General features: G+C 40.4%; 2 protein-coding genes across 2 annotated transcripts; one reads left to right on the forward strand and one right to left on the reverse strand.

Annotated features, from left to right (window-relative positions):
* Nucleotides 1-1,296: 1,296 nt before the first annotated feature.
* Nucleotides 1,297-2,913, forward strand: LOC119738564. Its single transcript, XM_038213471.1, has 3 exons — nucleotides 1,297-1,340; nucleotides 2,079-2,126; nucleotides 2,537-2,913. Exons 2-3 carry the CDS (start codon nucleotides 2,099-2,101, stop codon nucleotides 2,884-2,886), a joined length of 378 nt encoding a protein of 125 aa, XP_038069399.1. The 5' UTR covers nucleotides 1,297-1,340; nucleotides 2,079-2,098; the 3' UTR covers nucleotides 2,887-2,913.
* Nucleotides 2,914-8,582: 5,669 nt separating this feature from the next.
* Nucleotides 8,583-11,159, reverse strand: LOC119736698 (putative defense protein). The gene is made up of 5 exons (XM_038210712.1): nucleotides 10,949-11,159; nucleotides 10,177-10,350; nucleotides 9,580-9,670; nucleotides 9,289-9,432; nucleotides 8,583-8,697 (listed from the first exon to the last, which is right to left on the reverse strand). The coding sequence occupies exons 1-5, from the start codon at nucleotides 11,115-11,117 to the stop codon at nucleotides 8,583-8,585; spliced, it is 693 nt and encodes a 230-aa protein (XP_038066640.1). The 5' UTR covers nucleotides 11,118-11,159.
* Nucleotides 11,160-16,266: the final 5,107 nt, after the last annotated feature.

The following is a 16,266-nucleotide window of genomic DNA, read 5'->3' on the forward strand; positions in this document are numbered from 1 at the left end:
AACTTTGGGGGGATCACCAAAAAGGGGAACTTGCTCACTGTTCCAAAGTACATACCCATTCTTCATGAGGTAGTAAGCACAATAGGGACAATCTACCCACAAGTCTCTCTTCTATATAGAAATAGTTTTTGTCATTAAGGAAAATGGAGTTAAAGATTCCAACAGAAACAAAGGAAGGCAAAAAAAGGGAAACAACGTCTTTCACGCAAGTATAATATGCATAAAAGGTTGTGTGCGCGTGTGCTATTATGACAGGGGACTCATTTGATAAAAGCATAGTGTAATTTATATACATTCTAAAAACATCAATTTTCACTTGATATAAGCTATGGATTTTAGGCCATTAATGTTTTATTTAAAGGAAAATTTCTTGTTTATAAATTTTGTAATATTTTGTTATAAATATAGAGTCTCTTATTTATGACAAGAAAGAATATCGTGCAAATTTAATGGAATAGAGTCATGCGAGTGAAAGTGTTTGGTTTGAAATTATTCTGCTTTCGGTCGTTGCAATGTATGCAATAATTGGAAACACTTCATTGAACAATGGTATGAGCACCCGACCGAGTATTCGAAAACACACAGAAATTTCAATGGGGCCTCCAAAGGGGAGTGGAGCTAGATCCTTCACGAGGTTTATCTCTCTTCTCAATCTTCAGCTTATTAATGCAATTTTCATGTCCGCTAGTTGAGGAACTTGAGCTCAATATGTTTGTTCGTGTTCTGCTTCAGGGAACATCAAATCATATAATATGACGCCGTCTTTGAGAGTTTACATTTAGTTTGATATTGTTATTAATGATTATCGAGTCAGAGACAAGACCTAACCGGACATAAACCTATACATAGGTTGATAAAAAAAATAACTCATGTTGGCGTATGATACTTTCCACCTCAGTGACTCAGGTTCGAATCCCGCCTGGACATACATGTGGTTTGGGTTTTCAATCCCTACCTGAATCCTTTTTTTTTTGCCTGGAATTCATAACCTTCCACCACTGAAATATGTGATTTCCCTCCTTGATTTCTACTAATTTGTCTAAAAATACGACGGCAAATTGTCTGTACTTTGGCCAATTGCCAAGCGATAAAGGTAAAATAGATAAATAAATTGATTATTAATCATGATTAATCAATCACACGGTCAGGGCTATATTTAGCAACCCACACCAAACATAGCTACAACTCGCTCTCCCTCACAAAGGTTCTACTCGCTCTTCCCGTGGGATCTTTTCTCTAACATCGAACTTGAAGTCTACCTAGAGTAACGACTTATTGGCCATACACACAAGTACGCCTGCTTCAGAAGGACCTTGTGTCAACTATCTCACTTTGTATCGGTAAGCAGGTCTTGTGACGTATTTACAGTGCGCTTTTTGGTAGGTGCATTATTTCTAAGGGTTAACAAGAATTGTAAACAGGACGAATAATGATAAACTGTTATGGTAATTGTAATTGGTTTTATAGCTGCTTCCGTCGGAATTGCAGCATCAATCTGTATACTCCCCAACGAGCAAGTATGTTTCATTGACCCAATGATCAGCGCAGTGGTTTGTAACTTGCCTTCCAGTTCCACCTCTATGGCCCAGATTTGATTCCTGCCCCAGTCCACACATGGAAATAGTTTGTAGTCTTACCTCATTCCATGTTTTCGTACAAGATAATTCTGGGGTTTTCCACCCATCTCTAAAACGATTAAGTTAAATGTTGCCATTTACAAAGTTTTAGAAACAGAAATAATCAGTGAGTAACTGGGCGTATGGAAAACAAAGCTAATGACTCAGTAAGACGTTCGCCTTTGTTGGCGACGTTCGTCGCTCGTCGACGACAAACAGTCCTTCCCACTTGCGCAAATGTCATCATTGTTGGCGCAAATTAAATTAATGTTGAACGCATCAGGACGTAACCATTTCTACAGCGTATAACACATCGAATTTGGGGCCTCAGCATGTCCTTATTCATGGCAAGGATTTACAAGTAAAACGTCTTTAATGTTTCACAAGGGTTATAATAGATGTAATAAAATATTAATAATATAAATATAATGTGTTTGTTTGCAGCTTTGCTTTCATTTACAGAGACAACAAACTGATGAGAAATGCAGTGGCTATCATTGTTGATATGCTGTAAGTACATTATGGAATCTCAATTCATTGTAAATCGCAATATTTTGTAGTTCCAATCTATCAAATAAAGAGCTTGGGGAATGGACGGGAAATGTGGTTATTACGGGTATGCAAATACTATACCGATGTGGGTACTACGGGCAAAAACTGTTCGGTAAATCCGTCATTGGGAGAAATCACTGAACCACGCTTTGTGCACTACTGCAATGGTTTTCCGTTGATATGTTTTTATTAGTGCAAATCTGGATGTCTTTTGGTTCACATTAAAAAATTGGACTTTAAATCAAATTTGACATCATTTAATTGGACTATAAGCATTTGCCTTTGGTACAAACAGCACAACTCCAGGAATAGTTTTGCAGAGCAAGAGATTTAGACAATTTAAAGTAAAATCAGATATCTTGTTTCAGGCGGATTCGTCCTAGCGATCACTGATGGAACCGTGTTCTTGGAACGAGGCCACCGAGGGATCGTGCCCTGTCCTTTAGTCCAATCTCGCCAAATCTCGCCTAAAGACATTGTTGCGATGTACTGGCACTATGGCTCAATGAGCGACACAGCCCTGCTCATCTCGTATTTCCTTGAACGAGCGGCTCCCCAAAACGGGATCCCAGAGGGCGTCTATGATATCGACGATGAGTTCAATCTCATCATTGAGAACGTCACCGCCTCCAATGAGGGAACCTACTTCTTTAAGTTGAAACCACACTTGAAAATGTTGCAAGCAGGAAAGGTTGAAGTTTGTGACAAGGGTAAATGATTATTATGATTGTCACTTAAAACTTAAATCTCCTTCCTGGACTCATGAGTTCCATAAAGAGCTGATTCGTCTCCTTTACGATCTCTGCGTCGTCATCTTTTGTGAATGCCACTTTTGGCATTAGTCTTTGTCGCCATTCAACGTCAGCATAGGCATAGTCCCTATAGCTAGTATAGGGACTAGTATGCACAAACTTAAATGACGTCACCATGACGTCATCGGTTGATTTTTAATGATTTAACATTTACATTTTTATTCCGCTTCCACAATTAAACACTTACTTACATCGTATTGACTTCAAACTTGGTTCAAACCAAGACCAAAATGCAAAAATGCGCACTGACAAGTGTTGTCAAGATGACGTCATCGTAGGGCATGTGACGTCATCATAAAAGTGCATTAAGTAACGGACGAAACATACTACATTCATTTCTTACAATAGGATTGGCAGACAAATGTTACAATTGTGAGAAATGCGTCATGACGTCATCAATACAGAATATTTTTGAAATATTCTGATATACAGCCCTACCTGTTTCAAACAGACATGGACCTCTAGTTGTTATTATTATTATTATTATTTTACAGCCACGTTAACTGTTGACTTTCTCAACTCTTCCCATCAACAGTGTCCCCGAGTCGGCCGTATCCTACCGTCATCGGCTGCAATCAAGACCACGATGCAGACACGTGCGAGGTGAGAGTACGAGACGACAGCACGGTGCATAACCTGACCTGCGTCATGGAGCAGGTCAAACCTGCAGTTGAACTGAGATGGCTCCACCTGTTTTTGGGCGGGAAGACTGAACTCAATGCCTCCACATCAGTTTGGCGTGAAGTTCTACCCGCATACACCGGTAAGCATCATTCTTCCCAACATAATGCTGTATATTGCTGTTTGGTTTGACTGTTTGCCTTATCAGAAAGGAACATGTCGTCTCTAAACCGTACTACACATATTATACGGAAACACAAAGTAACCACCAGATTTTCCATATCCTGGAAATGCGGAAATATATTAACAGGGATGGTCATTTTAAGCTCGCCGTATATCGATACCTCCGGGCCGTTCACTGATGATTTCTTTACATGTTCGGCGCCAGATTTCTGTTTTGATGGTTAGACCCTATATCAGGCTTGCTTATGTAAGGTGTTTGATCTCATCAAGGTGTTTGAGATTATTTCTATTTTTTTTTATCCGCTTCACGAATTTCAAAATCTATCGAAATATATCCATCGATTTGAAATCTACCAATCAGGGTCGTCGTTGAGGAGCAACACCTTTTCAACTTCAGCATCAGTCCAAGTGGAAGCAGTTGACTATGAGAAAGTCTACGCGTGTGAGGCAATAGGTATTGCCGTTGTTGACAAAGGCGCACGCATGAGGGTACGCGTTACCAAAGCTCATCACACCACAGTATCTCATGAGGAAGTTCAGGCTGACAATCCAGGTAGGTAGAGGTGTCATGTCAAAGCCATGCATAAGGGGCAGTATATACATATGGAATCATTTGCTTCTTATGTATTTTTTTCGTTTCCTGTATCAACACCAATACAATCCAAAGAAGAATGTATACAGAACCTGACATTTTAACTCTGTCAGTGGATATTAATTCTGATCACGTATCATGATTTCGTCTATGTAGTACTCTTTTTCTTTCCAAAAAAAGACAGTTGTCTCTTCTAAATGATAGCAATCCAGACGGAACTAATTTCACTGGTATGATCCTTTAACCAAATTTAGTCTTTTAACAATAGTTTAAATTCCGTGTTGGGAAAATGCAAACGATCCTGCCTTAAAACTGACCGTCCGTGATTCCGTATTGTCACTGATGTACCTACGGGTTTGTTAATGCTGTTTTCTCTCGTTGAACCATGTTTAGAATGTTTAACAAAACTAAATTGAGGCTTGGAACGCACTCCAATTAAAAAATAGCCTGGCACCATCCCATTCAAGAGCTTACAATTTGTTAAATTGATTCAGGGAACACGAATGAAAATTCCTTCCCCAAACTTGAAGTGTTGTTGGCGTATAGACCCCTTGCACAGTGCGCCCTCAATCAGACATATTTTTGTTTTATTAAATTCAGTGGCAATAAAAATGTATACGAATGCGTATCGCACATCGCAGATGAAAAAAACAAAGGTCCTCAGATGTGACGTCAGACGTAAGGGTTCTATTTGGGTAATGGAACAATGAAACTCGGAGATTGGGTCATATTTCCAGTATAAAGATATCGATTGAATCAAGTCAGATATCAATTGAAGTAAGTCAGTCATCAATTGAACCAAGTCAGATATTGCATCTGAGTGCCGTTTGTCTCTTTCAGGAACAACGCTTGTTTGGGCTGACAAAGGTACACCAACTGCCAACAAACCTGCTGAGAATGCCGTTTATGTGAATGCGCTAGAGGTCGGGTTGATAGTCGCATTGATCTTCATTGCCATTCTGTGCATCCGCATGGTAAGTAGGGTTGTGGACAAAATGTGTCCAACTTTAATGACTCCTAATAATTTATCCCTTTTCCTACCCTACAAAATGTTGGTATGTTTATGTTTTGGACCACGAGCAATTGCTCGGGGCTATTTGTGACATTTAAATTTGCTTCGCCTATAAATAGAAGTTGTGATTTACCGGAGGGGGAAGGAAGAGGCAACCTCGTCCCCAGTGCTTACTTTATTTCCAACCTCGTTTCCAATAGTAAGCCTTGGATAGAAAACTTTCCTTCTGTGTCCTGATTCGATACCGCAATTGGTTAGTAATGGACTAATATCGTGTAGTTGGTGTTGCTACTTTCAGTGCATTATGTGTTTTCACGATCATTGTAATTATAACGTCCACGCCTTCTCAAAATTGCTCATTCCCTTCCAATTTGTTCATATTTATATGAAATGTGATATTGCATATTGGCGGGATAAGTTTGTAACCGTATCCGTATATTAACTTCGAAAACAATCGTGTTTTCGTAACTCACGGCGCGACGAATTGATTGTGTTTTTACCCCAGACACCGCATACAAAAACAAATGCTAATGTAACGTACAGTCAGGCACCAGACTATTCCTCATTTGCATACGTGTGCAAAAAGTTTGCACATGCAAATGATCCAATACCAGGGTGAGAGAGCAGGTAAAGTGGTGGGCGTGTACTGCTCGACACCCTGGGGACGAGGTTGGGGAAGAGGTACTTCATGGTCATGTGATAGTTTGTTTTTGAATACTCCAAAACATATTTGTTGTAGTCAGTCAATGAGTTCTTTTTCCAAGGACTTACGTACGTGCGCGTGTGGGCTGAAATCTGGTTGAAATCGGGCCGTCCCAACTAGCGTTAACAGGGAAATATTTTCGTCCGGATGGTACAAAATAGTTTTTTCCGTAAAAAACATGTTTTAACCCACCGGTTAAGTCATTATTAGTCATAAATTGATATTTTGTAATATGCTTAATGTAATCAACTTCATGATCAGGTCATTATAAAAAGCTTAGTATGTTGTTTCTATACTGATTGTTATAAATGCAGGTATATTCAGAGAAGAAATGTATTAAATGGAGTCCTGCATGGGAAAGGAGGCCTGACGCACAAGTGAGTGCTGCTTCTGACGATGACCAGGAAATGAAGCCAATTAAACCATAGGGTCAATTTCTGAAGTGTGAATCAAGTTTCTGGAGTGTGTAATTTTCATCTTGGAAATCAGATCGTGTGCTCTTGTGCAACCAAATGTAAGTGATTATGTGTAGCAGTGGCGTAGCAAGGTCATTTTGATTGGGGAGGGGGTATGGAAAAGGGCACTTATACACATCCGTGCTATTTATGTAGACACGTTTGGGGTTTTTTTTCTCCAGACTCTTGGCCTCCGTAAAATCAAAACTGAAACTAAGGGGGGAGGCTGGCACCATCTATCGATTGGAGCACTGTTCAAAACTGACGATTATGCACACTAACGGACAATATTAGGTGTTTTCCAGGGAAATACATGCGCGAAATTCAAACAAAGGCACACATAACGGCCGCCGGCACAAAAGTAAGGGAGGATTTGTTTTTGAAGAAGGGCACAGATTTTTTTTTAAAGAAGTGGACTCTTTACAAATATTGAGGGGGGGGGGGTAAGCGCTGGTGAAAAAAGGACATTTGAATGGATACGGGCAGACCTAACAAAATATTGAGGGGGGGGGGTGTAAATACCCCGCTGGCTACGCCTATGTGAACAAAGTAAAACTGTGACCTTAAGAATTTTCAATTCAATTCAATTCAATTCAAACAAACATTTATTTCAATATTACTGACAAAAAATGCATAATGAGTCGATTTAAAGTAACATTAATGAGAACTAGAAATATTTATATAACCAAAAAATAATGTTAATAATCCATAAAAACTACGACTCATTAACAAGTAAGAAGACTACGACTCATTAACAAGTATAAAAGCAGCAATATTGTGGCATGCGCAGAAGTCGAAGGCTTATATTGCCATGCCAGTACAAACAAACACAAACAATTACAAACATAAGTAGACAAACAAGAAATAAAGACAAGAACAATTATCTGAATTCTCTGATTGGAAATGAATTTTAGTGTGCCTGCCTAACTTGGAGCGAAAAGAAAAAGAGAAGAAGAGAAAAGAAAAGAAAAGAAAACAGCAGTCGGGAGGAGGAAATTTGCACAGTGACGAGAGAATAGCTATGATCTTATGAGTAGGCCTACTGAAATGTGTTTTGATTGCTTGCCGCCATGATAAGTATGTTTAAGAGGATATGAAAATACGAAATCTAACTGTGAAAAGGGGCTTCAATATTTGTACAATGTAATATTATCTGAATGTGAATATGTTCAATCTGCTATATATTTCCTGATATATCTATGGGTTTTTTACATTAACGTGTATATTAACACATAACAGAAACCAAAAAGTTATTATTATATATTGTTTGTAGGTCAATATTATGAATGAGTATTGGGGTGTATGGTGAAGTAGTTTAGTGGAGTAATTATGAATCAACGTTTGGTTGGTTTTTGTTTTTCTCTTCTACTTTTCTTACCTGCGATGCTTTTGTTGTTTTATACAAGTAACCGAGGACAGTATTTTTTACAAGTAATGCTAATTAATGTAAATAAGTTCATGTTTTAATAACTTTCAATTAAAGAAAATTATGCTGGAGCAGATATAGTTGCAGAGTTCATATTTCATAAGTTTTGAGGAAAATGTTTGTATCCACTATCTTCAAGTTAATATCAAAATGAGACAAGACAGCAGTACCTGACCACGGGAATAAAAACGACGTTGACAACACCAGCAAGTTCAGCATGGAAATCTGACTTGGAGAAAAATGTCAGTAGCCTTTCCTGGGATGGAAAATAAGATGAAGCCCTTTATGTTGAAAGTAAATGAATTTAAAATAGTTTATAAATCTTTTCAGTAAGCCTCTCTGTTTTATATGGTTAAATAGTGTTTAAATGCAATTTACTAGTATTTGTTTTCCGGAATAGTGGCAATTTAGCAATAAGCAAAAGCAGCTTGAGAATTTTTTCTATGTCCGAGTATTTGTTCCTTGATGCAGCTTTTCGCAATAAAAAAGCTTGAATAATCAATAATCACTTGTCTGTAGTTGCTCTTTTGGAAATTGACGCTTCTTTGGGTCATCGCACCATTCATCAGAATCTCCCCAAAAGAGTGAGGCACGTTTCCGAATAAGACGATTATTTTTGTCCAGATGATATCACAAGAGGGCGGTATAGACGTCCACCGTTAATCACAGTCACGCCATCATCGCCCAGAACACGGCAAAAGTCAAGAGGAAGTTGCTGCTTGAAACTGCAAGAAAACAATAAGAAATATTAAGAGCTTGCTTTCAAATCTTTGGGCTACTTTTAAGAAGAAATATTGTGGTGATATCCTACTCAGAAAACGAAGTTTTTGGCGAGAATTCGGTGGGTCCCAAAAAGTTTTACGGATGGCATGATATGATAACACACATTTCGTTTTGTTTGTTCCAAAAGCCTTGTTTTAAGGGAAAAGCATCAGAATATGTCAGGAGGGCACCCTTTAGATGGCGTCATGTCACATCATCATTGCCAAAGACGGTTGTGATAAGTTACTGGCACCCAGTAATAATTCAAGCAACGTTTGAACTTCAGCTCACACCTTTGTCGTTGTAGATTTAGCTGGTCAAATAATATCCAAACCTGAGGTTCGTACATCAACCTATATAGCTATCTCCTGTTTAAAAACGCATGTTTTTTTACAAAAATATGCCCATCGCCCCTGAAATTGTTTAATGATAAACTCCTCAACTTTGTAGACAGAAAGTGAACTTAGTGGGATAAAATTCGTTTTTACTCAACATTTTCCAAGAAGAGTCTGGGTGTTTAATACAGTTAGAAGATTATTGACGAACTTTTTCACCGAACCTCCTTCTGGGAAATCCCCCAAACTCCAAGGCACAGGCCTGCCGTATACATACCCAGACTAGGAGCAGCACTGTACGACAGAGACTGTGATTTCACGCCTTTCCAGTACACGCTGGCTGGACCCCTCACGATGGTTGCCCTGGAGATGAAAAGAATTATCCCAGAGTTATCTTGCTTTTATAGGACAATTTCCGGCGCAGAATTCTGCTTCCAAAGGCATTTGTGTTTTGATGAGCCGTAGATTTTGTGACAACCAAATACACAGAATAGCTTCAGCAACACTTACTGGAATGCAACAGATCCTTGATCATCGGATGGCGGCATCCACGTTGCAGTTATCTCCCTCTTGGCATTCTTGTTGTTGTGGGACCAGGCTCTCGCTTTCATCCGAGCAACAATTTAGAGTGAAAAATACCGTTAGACTAAAAGGGTTGAAAGTGGAATGGAAATATAATCGATTGGATAAATTTAACTCTAAAATGTCTTGGAAGAATTCCTCCGTTAGGTATTGCGAACTATTTGAGGCATATGAAGGCGCCTCTTAGTTTGGGTAAATACAAAAGTCTTCACCAAATCAAACAGCGCCCTCACATTGTGTCTGCCACACTCTGAATATGCTAATGTTTTAATTCCTCCATGGTTGGATGGAGTGCATGTTGTCACTTTCGATTATAAATGAGAGAACAACCACATTTGTGATCACTAAATTTATACGCAAACTAAACCGACCACTAAAGCATGAAAACAATAAGACACCAATAACACAAGTGTATCGGTTGATGGGCTTCTGATGAGTGAATGGTACAAACATTTTGCTCTGAGGATGAGCACTTGATGGAAATAGCATATTGTGTAAATCGAGAAATTGAGTATAGCTTTCTCACCGCGGCAGAGGTGCAGGCAAGAACTTGCGATCTTTGAGGAACGCTGCTGAACGTTCCAAGAGCATCCGTCTTAGCCGAGTCTGATTGGCTTCTTGCCTGAACGAAGAAACCGGCGAAGGTTACACCCTGATTGGCTGCACGGACTGTCACTGTTGTGACGAAACGAAGAAAAGCTTAGTTTGAATTATGATCATGATGCTTAAGGGTGAAGGTGTGGTCAGCTATAGGTGCGCATGAATAGGGTGAGCTGGAATGGGCTCGATTTGTCTGTGCTTGGCTATAGGCCGGGTTGTACTGAGCTGGACTGGGCTGGGCTGGGTTAAGATGGAATAAGATGGAATGAGAAGGGATGGCCTTGGCTGTGGGGCTGGGCTTGGCTACTCCATAGGTTGGCATCGGAGGCAGGGGGTGGGGATGGGCCGGGCGGGGCTGGCCTTGACTTGGCTGGGCTGGGTTGGATTGGATTAGAGTGGGCTGGACTGAAAAGGGCTGGGCTGAACTGCGCAGGGTCGGGCTGGAATGGGTTGGGTTGGGCTGGGCTGATAGCCATGGGCTATGACATGTCATTGCCGGCTGTGTGGACATGGCTGGATAAGCTGGGACGGGCCGGGCTGGGCCGCGCTAAGTCAACTGCATGGTTACACTATGCGACAACTCAAACTGACTATTTGAGGGGGGTTAAGAAGTAAATGGGTTCAATGATATGCCTCGACCAATTATTTTCGACACTGCTCTTACGGGTTGTCCCGCGGTATATAATGGTGTCATTACTGACCACAATGGTGTAAGGTGCAGGGCCAGTGGCCGTGTTGCCAGGATGGTGATCCCCCGGTGACATGCTGGTGCAGACCTCGGGATGGTGCCCTACCGGTGGCCCAGTCGGCAAAGCGATGATGCAGTATGGCAGAAGCACTGCCAGGAACACTGTACGAATTGCCATCTTGGACGCTGCAATGTCGCAATTCAAAGGATATCTTTGGAAGTTACTATACATGGCGAGTCGAAAACAAAGTGACTTGGATCAGTGATTTGTTTTCTGGCAAAGCAGCGTGGAACGCGCAAAGCGATTACTATTGTCTGACAATGACCATGAATTCGGTTTTGAACAGGCCTACGTAGAAAGATGAAGTCCAGTCTCAGTCCCCCCCCCCTAAAAAAAGGTGATTTTAACGGAGGCCGGGTGTCCGGTGAAAAAAAGTTTAGCTTTGAGCACCATCACTTGCCCCCTAGGGCCGAGAACTGGCTACGCCCATGTTTCATTGTATTTGGAGGACGCATAGGCCCAAGCCTACGTAACACGAAATGACGCGATTATAATTCGCGTTTTCGTAATGGCGCCATGCACCCTTGTTCATTTTGATGGCCTGGGTGCCCCTTCGTCAAAAACATGACGGTTACCTTTTCGAGCCCTGTCTTGATTCTTCCTATTCCCTCCAGATCAGACGAACAAGCTCGAGCCAGTATAATAATAGTATACAAATAATGAATGTTTGTGAGTGCAATGGTAAGAATAATTTCATTCGGGGACAGATAAAATGTTCCATTCCACGAGGCGAATCCGAGTGGAATGGAACATTTTGGAAGTTTCCGGATCTGCGTCTGAACGCAGGATTTTTGTAAAGGATTTCTCAGTCACCCATCACTTGGAAAACTTTCACCAGATCGCTCTGTGGGACCAGCTTCATGCACACACTCCCTACAAGTGAGCACGAGTTTTTCAACTTTTTAATCTTCTATGCGCTATATACAACTATAAACCCCCAAAATATGTGCCTTGGAAGTGCAATAAATAACGGGCTGATCAGTGGAAACCTATCCAACGTCAGAAACCTCAAAGTGAGGTTGAAAATCAATGTCACAAATGTCTCTACACGGACGCGTCAGTCTACATGTACATGAAGTTTCACAATACTTCAGCCGAGCGTAACTAATGCTCGTATATACGTGCTTAAAGAGCTTGCAGTGTGGTTACTATCATAAAAACAAAGCTGCTGTTAATTAAAGTTTTGGGAGAAATACTACTAGGATCGAAATATCAGGCCCACTCAGATTGTTCTTTAAATAAAACAAATTAACCAATGTACACAATGGCGTAGCACTGGGGGCACGGGGGCCACGTGCCCCCCCCCCCCCCCCCACCTCCACCCCTCACACCCCCACCCGCCAGCGGATGTCCGTGCCCCCGGATCCCCTCCTCCATCCGTTTAAAATCTTTAATTGAAAAATATATAATTTGCCTTCAGTGCCCCCCACCCCGCCAAAAAAAGGTATCCACCCCAGGTGTCCCCTCAGGTTGGACCTTGTACGCCATTTGCCGTTGAACCATTAAATCGACAGCAAGCAAACAAACACCAAACTTCTGACCATAAATAAACTTCCTGTCGTGACAATATTGTGCGTTAGCAAACAAAGATTAAGTGTTTACAAACTGAACAGATGATTTAATGTTTATTATTATCGAAACGTGGAGACAAAAAAAATACACCATAACTGTTATGTAATATTACAAGTGCTTTGGCAGCTTTCAAACTTGGGGGGGGGGGTGATCACCAAAAAGGGGTACTTGCTCAGTAAAAGGCATCTTCCATCGGTGCGGGTGGAGGGGGGGCACATTGTGGTGAAACGTCGACAAGGGTTTCTTTTTCACCAGACGCTTGGCGTCTGTAAAATCAAATGGGAGGGGGGCGGGGCTGGTATCATTTTCCAAAATAGGGGGCACTCTTGCTCATTTTCAAGGCGCATTGTAAGTGTTTTGGGGCTTGGTTTTCATATTCCTCGTTCATATCAGAACTCTCTATAACATTTTGGGGAAATGGTTAAATAAAACAAATAGTGTAGCTGGTAGTATAGGCCTGCTAAAATAAAAAGAAAAATAACGAAGCTGGATGCAGGCTTGTACGTTACTGGTGCATTTGTATGGTACAATTAAGCCAAATATAACGGCCAACAAATAGAAGTAATCAACACAAGACAAACAAACAAAAGAATATGGGCCAGATAAAGGGACCAATTAATACGGACCCCGTATCCTTTGGGGGAAATGAGGTTGGTTGTGATTAAAGCGTTACGCCCTTACTATATGGCAATGGTTAGGACAATAAAGGGTGAGTAAAAAAAAAAAGAAATCCGAATGTCGTGACCAATACTTTAGTGAAATTCTGCATGTAGCACTTTTAAATTCCAGGATATAAAATCCCAATTTATAAGCTTTCTTTTAGTACAAGAATTATTCCAATCACTCATGTACTTTTTAAGTTAAGGAGTTTTAAACACAACCACCGTTTCAAAGTTCTGTCCACGGATAAAAAAAAAAAAAGGTGTGCGTTCTTTCAGCAAAACGAAAACAATTCACACGCATCCTTATGCGATTTGATTTCGTTTTGCTGAAAGCACATTGAACTTTTTGTGATCCGTGGACAGACCCTTAAAACGGTGGTTGTGTTAAAAACTCCGTAACTTGAACAGTACATAAGGCGAGCCCTCACATTAGAATCCCTCCCCGGACCGTTCGGGGTTGAGCCCGCCCAGTATGATGAAGGGATTGGGACCTTGCATGGAACCGATCGGCCTGGATTAACTCCACCAGGCTTCTGCACCATGGCTCAGGCTCATCACAAAGGAACCAATTTGCGACGCGCTAATCCTCCAGTAGGCAACAATGACTGTGATGAGCTTCATAGAAGTTGCCGCTGGTAATCCAAGCGGGCCGAATAATCCTCCAACAATGGCCAGACTTCAGTTTATGTTGCCTATTGTGAAACCCTGAGTCACTAGTTTGGACCGATTGGGGTGTCACGCTTCAGTGACCGGGTGGCTTCTGGCTTCGTACCGATTGGGGTGAAAGAAATTAGCATACCGGACCCGGTACCCGAACGGTCTGTTATCTGATGGCTCGCCTAAGTGATACGAATGATTCTCATCCTAAAAGAAAGCTTATGAATTGAGCTTTCATATCCTAGATTTGGAAAGTGCTACATGCAGAACTTCACTAAAACAATGATCCCGACAGTTGGGTTTCGTGTTTTTTACTCACCCTGTACGTCGGGACTGTGCCAACATGGTTGGGACCATTGCCATAGCTCACAAATAAGACCAGTGCGATGGATACAAAGGGGGATGTTAACTGATTATCACCCCGACATACAGTTATCTCACACCTACTCTAGGTTTTCCAAGACAATTTTGGAAAATGTGCCTTTGAATTTGTAAACATGTATGCAATTTGGCAATGATTTTGAGAACGATGTACATCTAGGTTTCATTTTCGCAATATTAAACTAGCATTCGATTTCATTTTGCATCATTCAAATAAATGAATGTGCATAACGTTTCATTTAAAGAATTACAAATACGTGATTAGGATTTCGGTTTGACGGATGCGTTGCCGATTATTACAAAATGTGCAAGGCCAATCCAATTTGCAGAAAATCTATGTATTTTTATTATTCTGACACGGGCTGAATTGAATATTGTGCTTTTCATTAAATTTTGTTATTTTTTAAATACGAATATTCTGCATTCAATTTAAATAAAGTATACACACCTATACAAATTATGATACAAATTCGATTAATTCATTAATTAATCAATGTATTGTAGGCCTATTCGATCGTTAATGTGTCGGTTCTTCTATACACAAAGACCTATGGTTGATGGACATTACTGAAATGGACTAAACTTGTTTATGTAAAGTAATGTGTATTTTTGTTGTCAACCCAGAACGATTCAGTATAAGTGATGTTTTTCGGTGAACACATTTTATTTTAAACTCATTTGCAAACAAGCGTGTCAATTTGTGTTTAGTTTGTTTTTATCATCTTATTTTCTCCGTACATAGAGATAAGAATAAACTCTGCTAATATTTATGGGTGTTTATGTTTGGATTCGGGTATGGGCAAGCTGTCGTAATTATCAACCAATCACCACACACTGGGAACACTCATTCCGGACCCTGCCCTCGATAGTAGGATCATAGGTTATCCTAAACGGACAGGTGGGGTGATAAAACTCTATGTTTGTTGAGTTGTGTTTCTTGTTTCTTTGTCAAGTTTCGGTTTGTGTTTGCGGGTTGTTTGGGGGGTTTGTTGGGTCGCACTTTTTTAAGGATATCAAAAGGCTATCGCATTTCTTTACGATGTTGACAGTGTCATTCAGTGGCGACAACTGTTCCAAAGTACATGTACATACCCATTGTTCCTTATGAGGCAGTAAGCGTACAATGGACAATCTACCCCACAAGTCTCTCTTTAGAAATAGTTTTTGTCATTAAGGAAAATGGAGTTTAAGATTCAAACAGCATAGTATGAAGCCCGGCCCGGAGTTTGCTAATTCGTTCGCAAGAATTACTAATTCGTTCGCACGAATTACTAATTCGTTCGCACGAATTAGTAATTCGTTCGCACGAATTAGTAATTCGTGCGAAAGAATTAGTAATTCGTTCGCACGAATTACTAATTCGTTCCCACGAATTACTAATAACTAATTCGTTCCCACGAATTACTACTTCGTTCGCACGAATTGCTAACTCGTTCGCACGAATTGCTAATATGTTCCCACGAATTACCAACCTGTTCCCACGAATTACTGGCACGTTCCCGGATGCAATTCGTTCCCATGAATTAGGAAATCGTGCGAACGAAATGGCAATTCGTGCGAATGAATTAGCAATTCGTGGGAACGAATTAGCAATTCGTGGGAACGAAATAGCAATTCGTGGGAACGAAATTGCAATTTGTGCGAACGAATTAGGAAGTGGAATTTATATACATTCTGAAAACATCAATTCCTCACTTGATATGGCTATGGATTTTAGGCCTATAATTTTTTTTATTTAAAGGAAAATTCCTTGTTATAAATTTTGTAATTTAATTATGGCCATTATAGAGTCTCCCTTTTATGACAACAAAGAATATCGTGCAAATTTAATAGAATAGACTTATGTGAGTAAATGTGTTTGGTTTGAAATTATTCTGCTTTCGGTCGTTGCAATTTATGCTTTAATGTGTTACAAGATACACTTGACTCATTGCTGGTATAATGGTATGAGCATCCCGACCGATTATTTGAAACACACAGAACTTTCAATCGGG

Source organism: Patiria miniata, unplaced genomic scaffold, assembly GCF_015706575.1.
Source record: "Patiria miniata isolate m_02_andy unplaced genomic scaffold, ASM1570657v1 HiC_scaffold_3, whole genome shotgun sequence".
Classification (NCBI taxonomy): domain Eukaryota; kingdom Metazoa; phylum Echinodermata; class Asteroidea; order Valvatida; family Asterinidae; genus Patiria; species Patiria miniata.